The sequence below is a fragment of the Pterocles gutturalis genome, unplaced genomic scaffold, assembly GCF_000699245.1.
Source record: "Pterocles gutturalis isolate BGI_N339 unplaced genomic scaffold, ASM69924v1 scaffold3578, whole genome shotgun sequence".
NCBI classification, from domain to species: Eukaryota; Metazoa; Chordata; class Aves; order Pterocliformes; family Pteroclidae; genus Pterocles; species Pterocles gutturalis.
Window position 1 is genome coordinate 63,900 of NW_010120214.1, and position 16,423 is coordinate 80,322.

At 43.0% G+C, this 16,423-nt stretch overlaps 1 protein-coding gene across 1 annotated transcript in view; it reads right to left on the minus strand.

Moving 5' to 3' along the window:
- Positions 1-13,279: 13,279 nt before the first annotated feature.
- The window catches only part of TRPC7 (transient receptor potential cation channel, subfamily C, member 7), a 67,033-nt gene continuing 63,889 nt past the window's right edge, over positions 13,280-16,423 (minus strand). Inside the window, exons 10-11 of the mRNA XM_010076802.1 lie at positions 14,163-14,238; positions 13,280-13,422 (exon numbers count right to left, since the gene is read on the minus strand). Coding sequence (XP_010075104.1) covers positions 13,280-13,422; positions 14,163-14,238 — 219 coding nt within the window. The remainder of the gene's footprint in view (positions 13,423-14,162; positions 14,239-16,423) is intronic.

A 16,423-nucleotide genomic window follows, 5' to 3' on the forward strand; every position in this document is an offset into this window, starting at 1 on the left:
TTTCTACTGGGAAAGGTGATTGCTCAGGGCTTTCTCGAACTGGGATTGCACCACTAAAAGCAGCATTTCTACTGGGAAAGGTGATTGCTCAGGGCGTGGGAGAAGGGATAGGTTTTTCCCATTGCTTTTTCAGTGAACACTCCAACGCTGCTTCTGCTAATCTGGGGTTAGTGTCTCGTGCAGCTGAACCCGCTGGGACAATTTTCTTATTGAAACACGGACTTGATCCTGAATCTCTGGGCACCCCACCTCAGCAACGTCCTGTCTCCTCCCCTCTGGGTATTGGTTTTTTCACAAAGGCAACCCAAGACTCTGAGGCAAGAGCTGTGACGGCATTTTCTGATCTTGGGGAGGTCTGTGATGTAGCTGGTGCAGTTCTGAGCCCTGTCCCGCAGCCTGCTGGCTTGGTCCTGCTGCCCATGATGTAGGGACCTTCTGTTCATTTCTGTTTGGGAAAAAGGAAAAATATTTTTAGGAAGTTCTTAATTTCATCCCTCTGCCAAATCAGACTTTTCTGAGTGTGTTTGATGGCCGGAAGAGTTTGGCAGAATAGAACTCATTGCCCTTTATAGCTTTAATCACAATTTTCCCTCTTGTTTGTATGATGAACTCCAAACTGAAGCTTGGCCGGCAGCTCAGTATCTCTTCAAATCACTACTGGTTTCTCCTATGTCATTAATATTTTATTTATGTTGTATTGCATTTCATGTCAGTCTCCATGCCAACAGTTCATGCCAGGAGCAATGTCTGATAGAATCATTTAAATCCTCAGAGATACGAATGCTTTCTTTTTGGATAGAGTCATTAAGTCAGACTAATTTTGTCCTTTGTTTTGCAGTGTCAGAGAGCCAAGACTGGATGTATTCCTCTGCTCCATGTCTTCAGTGGGGACACAGCTTCTCATGAGAGTTCAGGATTAACACTCACTTAAGCCAGCACCAAGTGTCATTCCATGACAGACACCAAATCCTTAGGGAAAGGCAGAACCTTTCGCTAGACCAGATGATAATTCTGGGAATACACAAGGCTTTGGGTCCAAAGTCCTTTCCTCTGGACATTTACAAACTCTTGCTTGTGGAGTTCCACCATCCTGGCTACACCACCATTACTGCTCTCATTCCCCTGAAAGTGCAATCCAGGTGAAGATTTCATTGTTTCCCTGTTTATATTGTTTATCTGAACTGTAGGTTCCTGGCTGCTTCTGCCACTGTCAAGCGAATCCCTCTGATGCTGGACTGGAGAAGAAACCACTGGGAGGGAAGACAGAGGTAAGCTTAGCTCCCCCTTACCCACGTACAGGATGGTCACAATTCTGATTTATGCAGCAGATTTCCTAGGATCTGTATAAAGTGCCTTCCAGGAGATTTATCCGATATCTGCTGCTGAATGTCCATTTGTTCTTGGAAGTTGTCTTTCTCCCCTTCTCTCCTGCAGTGGTAACAGTCCTGTTATTTCAGCCTTTAGTAGATGTCCAGTAAAGAACAAGGAACGGTGCTCAACCCCATAGGTCCTGCAAGAGGGGACACCCTGCCGGGGCTGCATGACTTCTGTCCTGCCCTCTCTGGGATGCTCAAACCAGCACCAGAGAATTGCAAAGACCAGAAAGAAATAAGTGAAAAAAATAGTAAAAATAGAAAAAGAAAAATAAACTATTTGGGTTTAAATAGGAGAAGAATAAGCAGAAGGGTACAGACAAAAAAGGATGGCGTGTCAAGAGAAAGAGCAGCGAAAAAGCATGAGTGTATTTCCTGGATTTAAAAAATATGGATACAAAGGACCCCTAAAGGTTTCTTATTTGAGATGCAAAGTCTGGATAAAATAGTGTGTTGATGAGGATAACCTAATGCCACACAGGAAAGATGTGACTCTCAAAATACTTTAGGCTCCCAGGAGTTGACAAATTCAAGTTTTCTCCCACCATATTCTTAAAATTCAAAGTCTGTAGGACTCAGGGAATGGTATTCACCACAGCTGGAGCCAAAGACAGAGAGAGATCCAGGAATCACAACTGCCTTCGTAAACATCTGCACCAGAGGGGATTAAAGAAAAAGGAGTTTACTGGAGGGACCATGGAGTTAGCACATAACATCCCAAGGAGCAATTTGTCAGTGTACAACACCTCTGTGCAAACAAAGGGGAAGGAAAAGAAAGACCCAGGCAAGAACCTCAGCTTATACACATGGCTGCGTTGATTTTCCACGCCAATTAATGCCAGCTAAGAATACACCCCTGGAGACCACACAGTGAGCACTATAGGCAAAATTGCATCACTTGAGACTACAGACGCCTCTGCAGACTCTTGGTATCAGCCCTCCTTATTTGTTTCTGTTTCTTTTATTAAAAGAATGTTTCTTTTATTAAAAATCCACAGTGGGAAAGAAGCTGATTCATCTTTGTGATGTTTGCAATGTAATTGAGGGAATATCCGTCTGTTTCAGCAAGCTAAATCTATCCTCTGTCTTGTTGGTTTTTTGTTTTGTTCAGTTCTTTGTGAAATATAATGGGTGGCCTTGCTTATTTTTCCTGACTAACAATTCCTTTACCCATCAAATTCCAAACAGCCCTATAACTTTCTGACACGACAGGATTATAAAAGACTTGCAGAAGTGTCATGCAGTCTCTGCTGTGAAATCTGACAATTTGAGAGGTTCCATCCTGGTCCTGACAGTGATGATTTTTGATACCCTTTTAAAATGCACTTCTGCTGCTGCTCTGACAGCTATTGGAGGAATAAATGAAATCTGCAATCCTTTGTGCAGATGGGAGGGCATTAGATGATTCACTGGCTTTCAGGGTGCTAACAGCCATCCTTTACACATCTTGTGGTGGTTTAATGGGTAGTTTGCAGCTGTGGGATCATTGTTATATTTTGTAGTTTTGTTCTATTATTAGCTATTAAAGCAATATGAGACCGCAGATAGTGTCCTATTGAACTACCAGTGCCTCTATTATTGGCACCACCTGCGGATTAAAACAGATGCTGTCACTCCGTGGAGTTATCTTCAAAGCAGGGGAGACAGAAAGAATACGTGATCAAAGCACGCTGGCTTCAGCCCATTGTGCAGTAATTACAGATTGAAACTTTTTCTAAACAGACTCGGGGGAAATGGGCAGCGTAGAGGCTTTGCCCCATAGGACAGGAGCTGGTGTGGAAAAGCAAAGCCAGCCCCTGACGTGGTTCAGAGGTAGGAAACACTCCACCGTCGTAATGTGGTGAGGCAGTGGCACAGGGTGCCCAGAGAAGCTGTGGATGCCCCATCCCTGGAGGGGTTCAAGGCCAGGCTGGATGAGGCTTTGAGCAACCTGGGCTAGTGGGAGGTGTCCCTGCCCAGGGCAGGGGGGTTGTAACTGGATGATCTTGAAGGTCCCTTCCAACCAGAACCATTCTATGATTCTATTCTATGAATCTATGATGTCCTCTTCCTACAAGGAGAAAGCCACTGCAGAGGGGTCCAGCAGTACCCTCCGGGGCATGTAAATACCCTGGGGTTATCCTCTGGGCATGTAAATACCCTGGGGTTAGCAAGAGACCTGCTTATTCACTGTGACCAGAACCATGTTTATAATAAAAACTCTTTCAGTGACCTTTTGTGATAATTTCAGCTCATTCTGCCATGGCTGCTGGGCATGTTCTCACCTCTCTAGAGGTTGATTGGGACCTTTTCAGCCAAGGGGACCTCTGCACCTGAGGGAAAACATATTTACCTTGAAAATAACATGGTAATCTGTCTTCTAGCAGAAAATTGGAAGAAACCATTGGAGCTAGGATGATGTATGAAATCCGTGGCAGAGCCACTAGCATGCATGCATGGGTGAAAAGGACACAATAAATAATGCAGCAGACGCACAGTAACTCATTCAGGTACATAAGAACCCCTCCTAAATTTACAGTGCCTTTCCCTTTCTGCATTGCAGGAGGTCTGGAGACTCTCAGACCTGTGTTGGTGGCATCATAGAATTGTAGAATCACAGAACGGGTTGGGTTGGAAGGGACCTTAAAGATCATCCAGTTCCAACTCCCTGCCATGGGCAGGAACATACCCTGAGCCTGCAACTGCCAGGCACAGCTCCCCCTGCAGCAAGTGGTACCTGGCAAGGCAACAATTCCAGAAAAGGTCTGAGTGAGTCATTTGAACATTAATTGTCATTAATGTTCAGCGTAATCTGTTGTCTGGCTGCAGCCCAGTGCAGCACGTGCTGGTGCTGGATCCCATTCGGTGGGTTTGCAGTGAGTCATTTGCAGAGCCAGGTGGCCTTTGTGGTGTCACTGGTCAAAGTTTGATGATAAGAGCATGTCGTGGTTAATGATGTTATCTTCCTCTTTCCAAAAATGTGGGAACTTATAAGGTAAACCTGAAGCTGGAGGTTCGTGAAAGGCAAGAAGCATCCAGGAGCTGGATCCCTGCAGCCCTCGTCTTCTCGCAGAGCCCTTGTAATAATGATGAATAAAGCACTGTTCTTCCAAATTACGTTCTAAAATAAACCATCCAGATGGCTGTAAGCGAAGACCTAGTCATCAAGCTGCGTAATGCTCATTTTGAGCACATTAACCGAGAAAAGTGTACAATTGTGCTGAATTATGCACAATGCAACTCAGATGGATGCCGACAGAGGAATATCACAAGAGTCAGACAGTGGCAGTCCATGCTGCCATTCTGGTCCTGGTCTATGGGACAGTCCTGGAGCTATTTAAGGGTGTCTAAGGGTGTAGAGAAGAAGAATGTATTTTTCCTCCTACAGCTTTGAAGGTACTGGAATCCCTCGGAAATATATAACAGGGGACAGTGAAGATAAATATTCGCTGTTCTAGAGAGGAGGTGGAGAGGGCAGAGAGTTTTTCTCATAGTCTGTGAGAACGAGGTTATTTGGCTTTTCAGCCAATACTGGGGTTCTTTTCTCACCTTTCCCCCACGATGTCCAATTCAAACTTGGAAAAAATGAAATTTGTAAAGCAACGCTATCAGAGGAAGGCAAAACCCAGGTGCTCTGCTTGGGCTGCCTGTCTCCATAGTGTAAAAGGGTAAAATATAAATTCACAGAAGTGTTTTCCAGCCCATTCTGCCCAAACTAACGTGGTTGTGTAATACTATACTGAAGTGCCTGGTAAGCACAGAGAGGTGTGCTTGATTGGTTTTAACGGGCACGCTCAATGGGATGGCTTTCAGCAGCATTTACTGCCTGAGCGGCAAGGAATTGCCACAAGGTCTGTCCAGCTGAGCAATGCTGGAAGGATCTTGGATCCCACAATTGCTTTATATTTCCTGTCTTCCTTCCTCAAACCTTGAGCAAAAGGCTTTCCTCAGGGATCACCCCCATAGCGCACAGCCTTACAGGGGCTGCTGCAAAGCGTGTGTCCCTGCTGCCCTGCACGGGACCTACCTGCACATCGCAGAAGCTTCAGCTGAGAAAAATACCACCTGAGACGCAGTTTGCCCACTACACGCCAATTTACATCACGAAATTTTGTGCTAAAATACAGCCTGAGTAATAGTGATTGCTTTATTTATTTTTTTTCCTGAATGCAATTTTTAGTAGCTGTGAAATCAAGCCCTTTCCCTAGCAGGAAGTATGCGAGCAACCTTCATGTATAGGAAGATTATAGTGGTATAGCAGAAAAATAAAACTACTGGAAGCTCTTGAAGCGTAAATTCAAACCCTCATTAATCTCTGTGGGCTGCATCTCAAATCTGAATTTTTATAGGACGTGGGTGGTATTTTCAAAGCGAGTTGCTGGAATTGGTTGGCTTAGAAGGTTGACTTAGATGATAACAGCATGTTTCTGAACCACAGCCCTCTGCCTGAACAAGAGGCAGGCTGGGGTTTATGCCGTGCACGTCACTGGTACGGGGTTGTGCCCATAGCATGGGGTGGCTCCAGGTCCCTGCCATCCCAGTGCTGGGGAGCAGAAGGGCTGTGGGGAGCGTGGGAAGCAGTGGGACTGACACACGGAGCTGCTGATAGACTAGATTTGATTTTTCTGCTATTCACTGATTTGGTTACGGCACACTTTTTATTTGCTTTATTCTTTTTTTTTCAAGAAAGAGTTGAACTTCCTTATCTGGGACAACTCAGCTTTTTTATTGTGAAATCCCAATTAAAACTGAAGAGTGTGGCGGATGTGTCACCCCGCTAACTCTGTATCACTCCTGTCTTTCACTCAGCCCCCGGTGGGGTCCCTGATTACTGACAGTGCATCTCGGTGTCACTGGAGACCCGAATGTCAGGAATAAGACTACGCTGGCTCTGGCACAGGAGGGGTGCGCTTGGCTCTGGAGCTTTCGCCTGTCTCTTAATTGCATCTGGGAGCATGGAGTTGGTTGGTTTCAGCTGTCAGAATGCAAAGATTTCTGACTCAGAGCTGCAAGTGGAATAGCAAGAAATGAACTATTGTACTTCTGGAAGTTTAAGTTACAACTGCAGTGTTATGTTTAAACAAGGACAGACTTTATGCCTAGAAAGAGTAAAGGCTAAAGGCTAAACGCCAGCCCCAAGAAGGAGGTGTGTTGGGGAGATCCCCTGTTAGAATTTGAAAGGGGGTGTCACTCTGTTGTCACAAGTCTTGGTACCTCAGATCTGGTATTGTTCCACATTTTGTTAGTAATACTACTAAAATTTGAAGAAAACCCTGCTTATTATGTGAGATGATAGCAGAAACATGATTTTGTTTTCAAGTTTAAAGCAGTTTGGTTTTGACTTAGGTAGGTACGGATTAGAGGAAAACCTCATCTTCATATTCTTAAATAAGTTTTTAAATAGCTGAGTGTCCACTTTGGGGAAGCAACAGGTGGTGATTTGGCCACGGTGAGTCCTAAACCCAGAATTCAGCTGAAAGTAAAGTATTGGTTATGGAGTTTTTATCTTTATTTTGTGCAGATGTGAATGAGTGAGATACTGAAAGATGTGATCCCTTGGGAACGAGGTAGACATTTACAAAAAAAAAAAAAAAAAAAAAAAAGAAAAAAATAAAGAGTAAGACTGTACAACAAAGAAAACGTGTCTGAGTGCATCAAAGTCAGCTGAAGATACATTGTCTTTCCTTCTAACAAGAAAGGAGCAGTTCAGCGTTTCTTTGGTTTAATAATACGGTTTAATAAGAGCAAGATTCTTGTGGCTTTGTGTGTTGTTAAAGCGTGTAGGCAGGTTGCTATAATGAGATAAAAAAAACCCAAACCCTGAGGAAAGAAGATTTTTTTTTTTTTTTCCTCCTGTAGCTTTGGTTTTACTTTCCAGCATCAGAGGCAGACTGTGGATTCCTTGTTCACGAGCACAGCCTGCCGGCTCCCACCGCCACCAGCAGCCACGGGCTCCGGTCCTCCTCCGGCATCCACAGAGTTTGTGTTCGAGTTTGGGAATGCTCTGGTTTGTGTTTTGCCCTTGGGAATGGAGATGGCTGCTGAAACCTCTATGAGATACCCACGGCCTTTTTATCCATAAGATGAAGAATATATCGGGAAACACCTTGCAGCTCTCTGCAGGGATAAGAGGTTTGAAATTTACAGACAAAAGCCATAAAAAAACCTCCCAAAACAGTGGAAAATACATAGTTTCTATTCTCTTAGACCACCAGGGTACTTGGGGGCTTAAGGGACTGTGGGGCTACCACAGGCTGTAGCATCAATTGCCAGGCACAATTATTCCTATCACTTATGATGCTCTTTCTGAACCATATCCAACATTTAGGCTCAGGACGGGTTTTTAGCAGGCTCTATAGGTATTCCTATGCCTAAACCCCTAAGTCAGCTCTGAGCTGGCTGGTGCGTCAGCACAGCTTGGGGAAAAGGTGTCCAGAGGCAGCAGTTCATGCCGTGTGGCTGTGACTCCAGCCGAGGAAGGGCTATTATTTTAACTTACTCCTGCTGACACCCATCTCTAACACTTTTTTATCTTGTTTCATTATACAGCCCAGAGTTGGGGCCAGTGACTGTGGCACAAAAATTCACCTCAGCACCAGATCCCCCCGCGCTCCTGCTGTGTAAGCCCTAATTAAACCCTTACAGCAGAATAATTAATCATTAGTAAGGGAATTAAATATTAGTCTGTATTATAGTAAACATTAGTTAGATATTAACAAGCTTGTTAGCTACTCATTAACCTTTTAAGCCCTTCCAAATCCCCTTCATCACACTGCAGGTTTGTGTTAAATACCTGTCTCAAATGACCTTAAGCAAGTGCCCTTTTCCTTGCTATTAAAGGCATTACAGATTCCAGAACCTGTTTAGTTATCTTGCCCCTCTGGTTATTATCTCCCTTTCTATTTGGCTCTGTTTAAATTCAACTATAGTGAAGACTTTTCTCATTATTGGTTTGGGTCCATTAAAACCTCCCAGAGACTGAAGGTATCGCTTCCCACAATGATATGATAACTGAGGCAATGATTCTTTTTTCCTTTTGCTTTTCCTGTGCTGCTTGCACCGGGCATTGGCAGATCTCATCCCTGACACCGGAGGATGTGCCCTGCAAAAGGTGCAGAGCAGGGACCAAGACAGTCTGAAGCTAATGGGTACATACATATAGCCCCAAAAAAGATTCGGAGCCACAGTCCCATTTTTGGCCCCTGCCTTCCAGCTCCCTAAAGCAAATCCCTGAATTTCTCTGCACCTCCCTTCCCTCACTGGAAGTTAGGGCTGTTTTTCCTGCACCCTCTCTATCCTTTTTTACTAAAAGTATGAGTTCCTTAAGGCCGTAGCTCACACAGGCTGGTGTCCAGCATCAGGTCTCCCACCTGTAGGGTTTACAGCCCGGTCACTGGCACGGTAAACGGATGGGCATGAACCAAGGGGGCGAAGAAGGGAGCAAGGGAGCAATGGGATCTGCTGACCCTAGCATCTAACTCTCTTGGTGAGAGTTTTCTGGCCAAAGGAAGGGCAGAGCTGCTTTAGGAGTCAAGCTGGGTCACAAGGAAAGTATTTGTACTGTCTGGAGAGGGGAAACATCTGTCCTCTCCAACTGAACGCCATCCTGCAGGACAGTCCTGGCAGCCTTAGCTATGCAGTCACAGCTTTCATTTCCCTGCCTGTTGGCTAGGGAGGGGTGCACATGCACACCAAATTAGGAATGAAGTACCTGTTTGCCTGGTCCACAGCCCTGGTCCGTGATCGGCTGTCGGGTGGTGATGTGTTTGAAACCCTCTCCATGCTGTTCCAGTCTCCTCTTGTGGTGATGGACTGTGTCCTGGCTTGTCCTTGCTGAACGATCCTTAATCTCTTCCATCTTTTAATTAGGGTGATTTCTGTTGGCCTGCTGGCCATTCAGATTAATTAAAAATAAAGCCTAGCTCTGACAATTTAATGTGCTGGGAGCTCTGCTCAGGGTGCAGACTGTCTTCCAAGCTATTATTCATGACACCGTTCTCGCTTCTTATTTACTTTTAAACTGTATTTTGTGGGAACTGGGGACAGCAGTCGTTCTCTGTAAAATTAGGGGCAGAATCAGTCCAGCTGTGAGGGCGAAGCTGTGTGTGAAGCATCACCTGCACCCTACGGCTGCAAAGCCCAGCCCGTGCTGCCGAGAGCAGGGGCGGGATGCCAGATGCCCTCTGGCAGCTCCTTTGTTTCAGGATTTGCACCTCTGCTCAGCTGGGGTTCCTGGCTCAAAACCCTGCAGTTCAGCTGTTTAAAGGTACGTTAATGGTTTCTGCTCTTTGCCCCCGTTCTACTAGCAGGAGCTGACTGGTCTCTGCAAGGTGTGAACAATTGTCTGAAGGCTTGGGCAGTCAACAAACCATGGGCCAGTTAATGGCTTTGTTCTGAGCCTCCCCAGGGTGGCTATTTAAGCTCCAGTTTGATTAGCCTGCGGGATTTGCAGAATTAGGGTGATCTCCTGGAGAATTTTCACCTTTGCGTAGATAACTTCAGGTTAGTTCTATCGTTCTCTAACATATTTCCCATAAAGTGTCATAATTGTGTATCTACAAAGAGTTTGGGTAAAGTTCCATTCCTTGGCAGTACGAATTTGTCCGAGGAATATTAAATCCTATCTTTTGAAGCTAAAAGTAAGCGCTGTTACAGGCTGAATCAAATCTAACTCTGCGGGGGTTTGATGTGACAATGGCCTGCCATGAGGTCCCACTGGTGATGGGACAGGGGACCTGCAGCTCTCAGGGCTAATCCAATCTGGGACCCACCTACTTTGATTTCTCCTTTTCAAACTCTCTAAGTTCTCTCAAGGATCTTTTAGTAAGGCTTCTTAATTTTTATTTCTTATAAACAGAACTCAGAGAACAAACCATGGATTTAACATTGTTTCTGCTGATAGCATGTAGGTTTATAGTGTGCTGCTTCCTTGGGTGTGTGCCTGGGACAAAATGAGAAAAGTGCTCTGATGGAGTGGGATTTTGCTTGTCGTGAATATTTATATAAGAAGTCTCAGTGCCTTGATAGTTCCTGGAATGTAAATGCAAAAGGGGAGGAAGCAGATATATTTTTTTTTAAAACAGTATTTTTTAATACATCTTTTAGTCTATTTTTGAAGTCCTAGAAAATATTATTCTCTTTCACAGCAAATTTCTGAAGGCAGAGCAGCATGTTAACCAGAGCTGGGCTGCTCTGCTTCACTTTTTATACAGATGCTATAAGGGCAGCAGGCAGCAGCTGATGGGGCACGGCTGTACCTCTGCCTGGGTCCGCATAATTCAGCAAAGCTACTCATACTGCGGTGTTTTTTGTGCTGACCAGTGCGTGCATTGGCTGCAATATTTAGCAGTAGGAGAACATTCCTGTCGGTGTTGCTGGACTTTAGGACAGGCTTTTTGTTGAGTTGCATTTAGATGCACAAGATGTAAGTCTATCGTAACAGTTCCGCTTAACTTTCTCTGGCGACTTGGTATGTAATATCATGAGAAATTAAAGTTATGGTGGTTTTTGTATGGTCTACCTAGAATAATTCTTCTTATATTCCTAGAGTATGCTAAAACACTGAATGGGAAGGGTGAAGTAATGCTTTGCAAAATCCAGGTGTACAGGTGAAATGAAATTAATTTTTAAGACAGTACTGTGGCAGCAGGGCTGACTTTCCAAAAGTGAAAAAAGTTTTACACAGCTGCTGGAAAGAGAGGGGAAAAAAAATCAGTATTACCATGAAAGATATTCCTCCTTCTTATGGGGAAAACTGAACATCTGAAATATTTGAATATTTGAAATCAGCAGCATTTTCTGGTTTAAGGAGTGGAAGACATCCCAAAGTCGTGAAGTATTCCTGCAAATGTTATTACCTGCAGTGTCTGTCCTACACCGGCCATTGGTACACTCTGCTGAACGTTGGCATTTAAGTGTTTCATCCCGACGCTATATTGCAAGCACTACCGAGCAAAAGCAACAGATTTCACACACTTGCAAACAGCAGCTATGAGAAATGCTGCCCTGTGCTGGAGCTGTAACTACCAAACCAGGTAATCAGGGGCAAATATTTCAGTTATCGTACTGAAGTTAATTTTACAAACACATCAACAAGGATACAATAATTTCAAATTAAACACCACAAATAAGGAGTCATTTTTTTTCAGACTATAGTTGGTCACAGAACTTTTAAATTTCTTAGTTTTACTCCTTTTAAGTGTATTTTAGTTAAAGTTTTGCTTTTTTTACTCTTTTGGGCTTCAGAGTTCCTATGGCAAAATTGATTAGTATGATTTAATTGTTCACACATTGCAGAAAAGCAAAAAAAAAAAATCCGTGTATTGGATAGTCAAAAGATCAGGCAAATATTTCACTCAATGTACAACAAAATATTATGAGGTAATTTTATTTTTTCCCCATTTTTAGGTAAAAATATTACGGTATACAAGATAATCTTATTAAAGGTAAAAATACAATATTTTGCTTTTTTCTCTAAACAGATCTACATACAGTACACTTTTTGATTTGTTTTATTGGTTTTTGTACAAATATAACTATTATTCTGTTAGGCTATCTGTGTTCTCATCTGGCACTTAAGAACTGATCACAGGTCACCTTCTGGTTCTGCTTATTTTTTCTTAGCTGATATCTAAATCATCTTCTAGGTGTCTCTTGTAAACAACCAGTACAGTTCAGTGGTTCCCAAGTAGTAAGGTGTGCTTTAAGTAGTTGAAATCACGTAGCTAAACATAAAAACCCAAGCAATCCACGTTTGCAGTTGTGTTGCGCAGACTCATCACTTTCCGGTCATAAAAGTGCAACCCAAGTACTCGTGTCACTGCATCCTTTAAAACAGTTTGAATCCCTTCCTCATCCTCTGTCAGAGCCAAACGCATAAAACAGTAATTCCTACAATGGTTTTTCCTTTTTTTGGCAGAATGTTCTTAGTGGAATTGAAGCCTTTTCATATTGATTTAAAAGTTGGAAACTACTGGGCTATGTTCTTCATGATTGATCTCTACCCTATGGCTTGCTGTGTGACCTCTGGAATATGAAAGCGGAGCTCAAATGATTCGCTGTCGCAGGATTAATGTTGTTCCTTGAACTGAACACATTAGCACAATATATGTTATTTCTGAGTACTCCTGGGAAGTGAGTGTCACATCACTGTGACTATTTCAGTACACTGCTGTTGAAGCTGGGGTCATCTAAGGATAAAAGAGAGTCTAGGTGTGTACGCAGAGACTACATCCATCAGTGGACTAGCTCATATAGCTGGAAAAGGCGAAGAGGAGTTTTTTGGTTGGGAATCCCTTTACCAGGTTCTCGCAGAGGGGTGAAAGGGTGCTTTACCCAACAAACTTGGTCCATTTTTTTCACCTGCTGCCATCCAGTCTGAAAAGCAGATGACCTGCCGTACTTTGCCTTGGTCATTTCAGCAGAAGTTTTCTCACTTGCTCTTCATTAACCACAGTGCTGTTCAAAGTTATCTTCATGGATGCCTGTGTACACACAGAAGGAGAGTACACAGCCATGGACAGGAATTTTTAAAATTTTTCAAGGAATACACTTGGCACATTTTTTTCTTCAGACTTCACCCAGTTCTGATCAGTACAGTCTCGGTTGGTATAAATGAGCACAGTTGCATTGTCTTCACTAGAGTCAGAGGGGTGAAGATCTGGTTTTTTTGCCTTTAACTAGAGGTGCCTTCCCTGTTTCTGATGTCAAAGGGCATATATTTTTACCAGTCAGTCACTTTTGTATCCTAAAAGTTTTAACTGGTAACACCAAGCAGAGGAGTAATGCAAAGTGCTCCTACCAGCACTTGCTAGTTAGCAAAAGCTGAGGGTGCAGTACCCATCTTTTGCATTGTTTTGGCCCTCTTAAGATGCTGGTTGAGACGGAATAACGTTTAGAAAACCAGTTGCCTTTCTCTGTGTTCACCATCAAATGTCCTTATTTAAGTTCTTCCCAAATTTGTCGCTCAGCTGCTGTATTAGCCTCGCCAGCTCACCAGTAGCTTGTGACTTTTCCTCTAAGAGTTCATAGCGGAGACTGGAAATATCTTGCTTAATCTCTTTAAGTTCTCCTAAAAAAGAGGAAAATGTTCTTGTTAGCAATATTGAACCAAATAATTCATCTCTATTGTTTTAAGACCCAAGACAGCATTTATTTCAGTGTCCTTGGTCATGAATGTGTGTGGCCACATGATTTTCCTGCATGTATGCGTTTAATATATGACTTACAAGAAATAACCTGTACTTGCAGTAGAGGTACTGACAGCCATAGCAAGCGTTATGGGAATTTTTTTTTTTTTCTCAAGTTTATCCTCTCTGCACATATTGATCCCCACCTACACAGGGCATTTGCAGGAGGGTAGCAGTTAACAGGTGGTAGCAGGAGGTTCTCCTCCATCTGCATATAAATCCTACATGACACCACGGCCATACAAATCCTCATCCGGTTCAGAAAACATCCTTGGGGCAGGCATGGGCAGGACAGTCAGAAATTGCTTTATAGACCCCAAGACAAGGTTAAGTGTTGGCAGTATTGTGTCTCTTGTAAAGCAAGGAGAGGTAGAGCTACAGGGCAGAGCTGGATCATGTGAAGACAGATGTTAGGAGGTATGTGTTCTGCTACGGGAAGTTAAAGATCCAGAATTTCAAGAGCATAAATGTGGCTCAGAGTCACCACTGCTCGCCTTAGTGTGAGGATGAGCATGCTCTCTCTCTACAGAGGAGGTGATCTAAGCTCAACCCTCTTACTGATCATATCAATAGCAACAACTTTACATGCTCTAATCTGTGTCAGTTATAAAAATCCACTTGCCTTCATTGACCTCATCATTTTCTCGGTCAACCTGAGCCTTCAGTACATACCGCTTAATCAGGCGTTTCATTATTTTCTGAAAAGAGAACGAAAACACTTATCTTAAGATGAGCTTATCCACATTGCCTTAATTCTAGACTCATTCTGAGCAATTCAAGCACCTGATTTCACTCTGGATAAAACCTGGCTTCAGATGATGCAAGGAGAATTTTTTTATTGATTTCCCATTTATTTTATAATATGCACTTTATACTACGACAGTTGATTGACAGCCATTCCACTTTGGGGTATTTTGTGGGATGCTCATGAATGCTGAATATGTCCCAAAGACAGAAAGAAAACACAGATGATCCAAGAGCAAGCTAAGAAATGGGATCCAGAGCCTTCCTTCAGCATGTTGCTGTTTAATGTATCAATAAAAACCACTTTACAGGAAGAAATGAATGGTTAATTAATGGTGTTAGCAAACTCACTCATGCTGATGAACTAAACATCTGACCTGAGGTTAACAGAAAGACCCTGTTTGCCTGGCAATTGAAGTTTTGGGTGAGAAAATAAATTTAGTGAAGGACAAGGTAAAGAGAGTTTGAACAGAACTGGAGATCTTGGTTTAAGCGAGAGAGGTTTCTTAGGGAAATGGCAGACTTTAAGGGACATGCACAGTGAAAAATGGAGCCATGTAGACAGCGTATATGGAAATAGTAGAAGATGACTATGAATATGAGCTTGCAATGTGATATTGTTCGAAAAATGCGTACGTTACATTTATCTAGAAAGAAAGTAACCATGTCAGTCTTGGGCTGCCCACTGGGTCCTTGACTGTTCTTCACTACAGAAACGACACATCAATGGGGACAAAAAAAGTCTCAGCTATGATAAACATAAAAAAGGAATGCTCTATCAGAGACAATGATTTAGGTGCCTCCTTTGCAAACAGAGGAGAGCTCCGTGAGCATCCAAGAACAGACACACAAATGTCTTTCATTGACCAGATGGCCACTGCTAAAGGAAAATCCTCCCCAGCATGGGCTCAGTTATTCACAGAGCAATCACACAGCTCTGCTTTGAACATCGCTGAAAAGCCCTGCAAAGAGTATGAAATACGAATTAAGAAGTCAGTACATCTGCTCTTTTTTATTAGTAGCCAAATATGGATTATAGCATAGCACAAGGCATATGAACGTCATGCAGTCATGGAATACGGGACACCTAGGACTGTGCTTGTAGCCAAGAGGCACCTGGCTAACTGGGTGAGTGACTAAGGCAACAGAAATGAGGCACAGTGCACGTAAGGTGTGTTGAAGATGGCCAAAGTAGAAGAATCCAGAGGGAGGTAAGGTTGTCACCTGAGAAAAAAATAAATGAAGTAATGTTTGGGGAAAGCAGGGAAATCCTGGATCCAAAAAATTATTTTTTTTCGGAACAGATGAAAGAGGAAATTTAGACTAAAACAAGGAATCAGCACACAGTGAATTCTCTTATTATGTGTGAATGTATGACAGCATAACATCTCTCTGCTCCAGTTCCCATAGAGCTTACGTTTTTGATGGACAGTACTCAAATGCTGTACTACATGAACCACTGTGTGTGATACAAGTCACAAGCTCAAGGCTGCCTAGTCTATTGAGCACACGTTGTAGTCATAATTGTCTACAGAAACTAAATATTTAAAGTGTGACCACTTTTTACTGAGAGTCTGCTTAGCCACTTAGATATTTTTGCCAAAATCTTTAGGAAAGTAGGTCATTTTTGCCTCAATATTGCACTGTGACTTCTAAGCCTTGCTTCCTCCCTTCTCCCGGTATGGCTCCTTTTAGCTACAACGAGTGAAATAGCCTCTTGGCAATGAATGTTATATTTCAAACAATTCAAATATTTCTGGTGGCTATAAAGTACTGTTCCCCTATTTTCTAAAAGTTAATTGAAATTCTTCAGGTCTTAGAGATCCTTTACACCATGCAACACTCAACTACTGAGTGTTGGTCTTAAGATGGTCTTAAGGGAACAGGTTCTAGGAGCAGGTCAGGCATTTGTAAATTACAACTCTGCATGGAATTAAATCTTTTTTTTATGTATTTATTGGCCCAACCTTCAGGCTCTGCGTTCACCATCAGCTATGTGAACACCTTCTATACTATCTAGCACAGCAGTAAATGTGAAGAAAAGGACAGATTTATGGCCAAGGCACTGAAATTGGACTCAGGAGATTTGGGGCTCAGTTTCTGGCTCAACCATAGGCTTTTTGGGTCTCATCCTGCTGA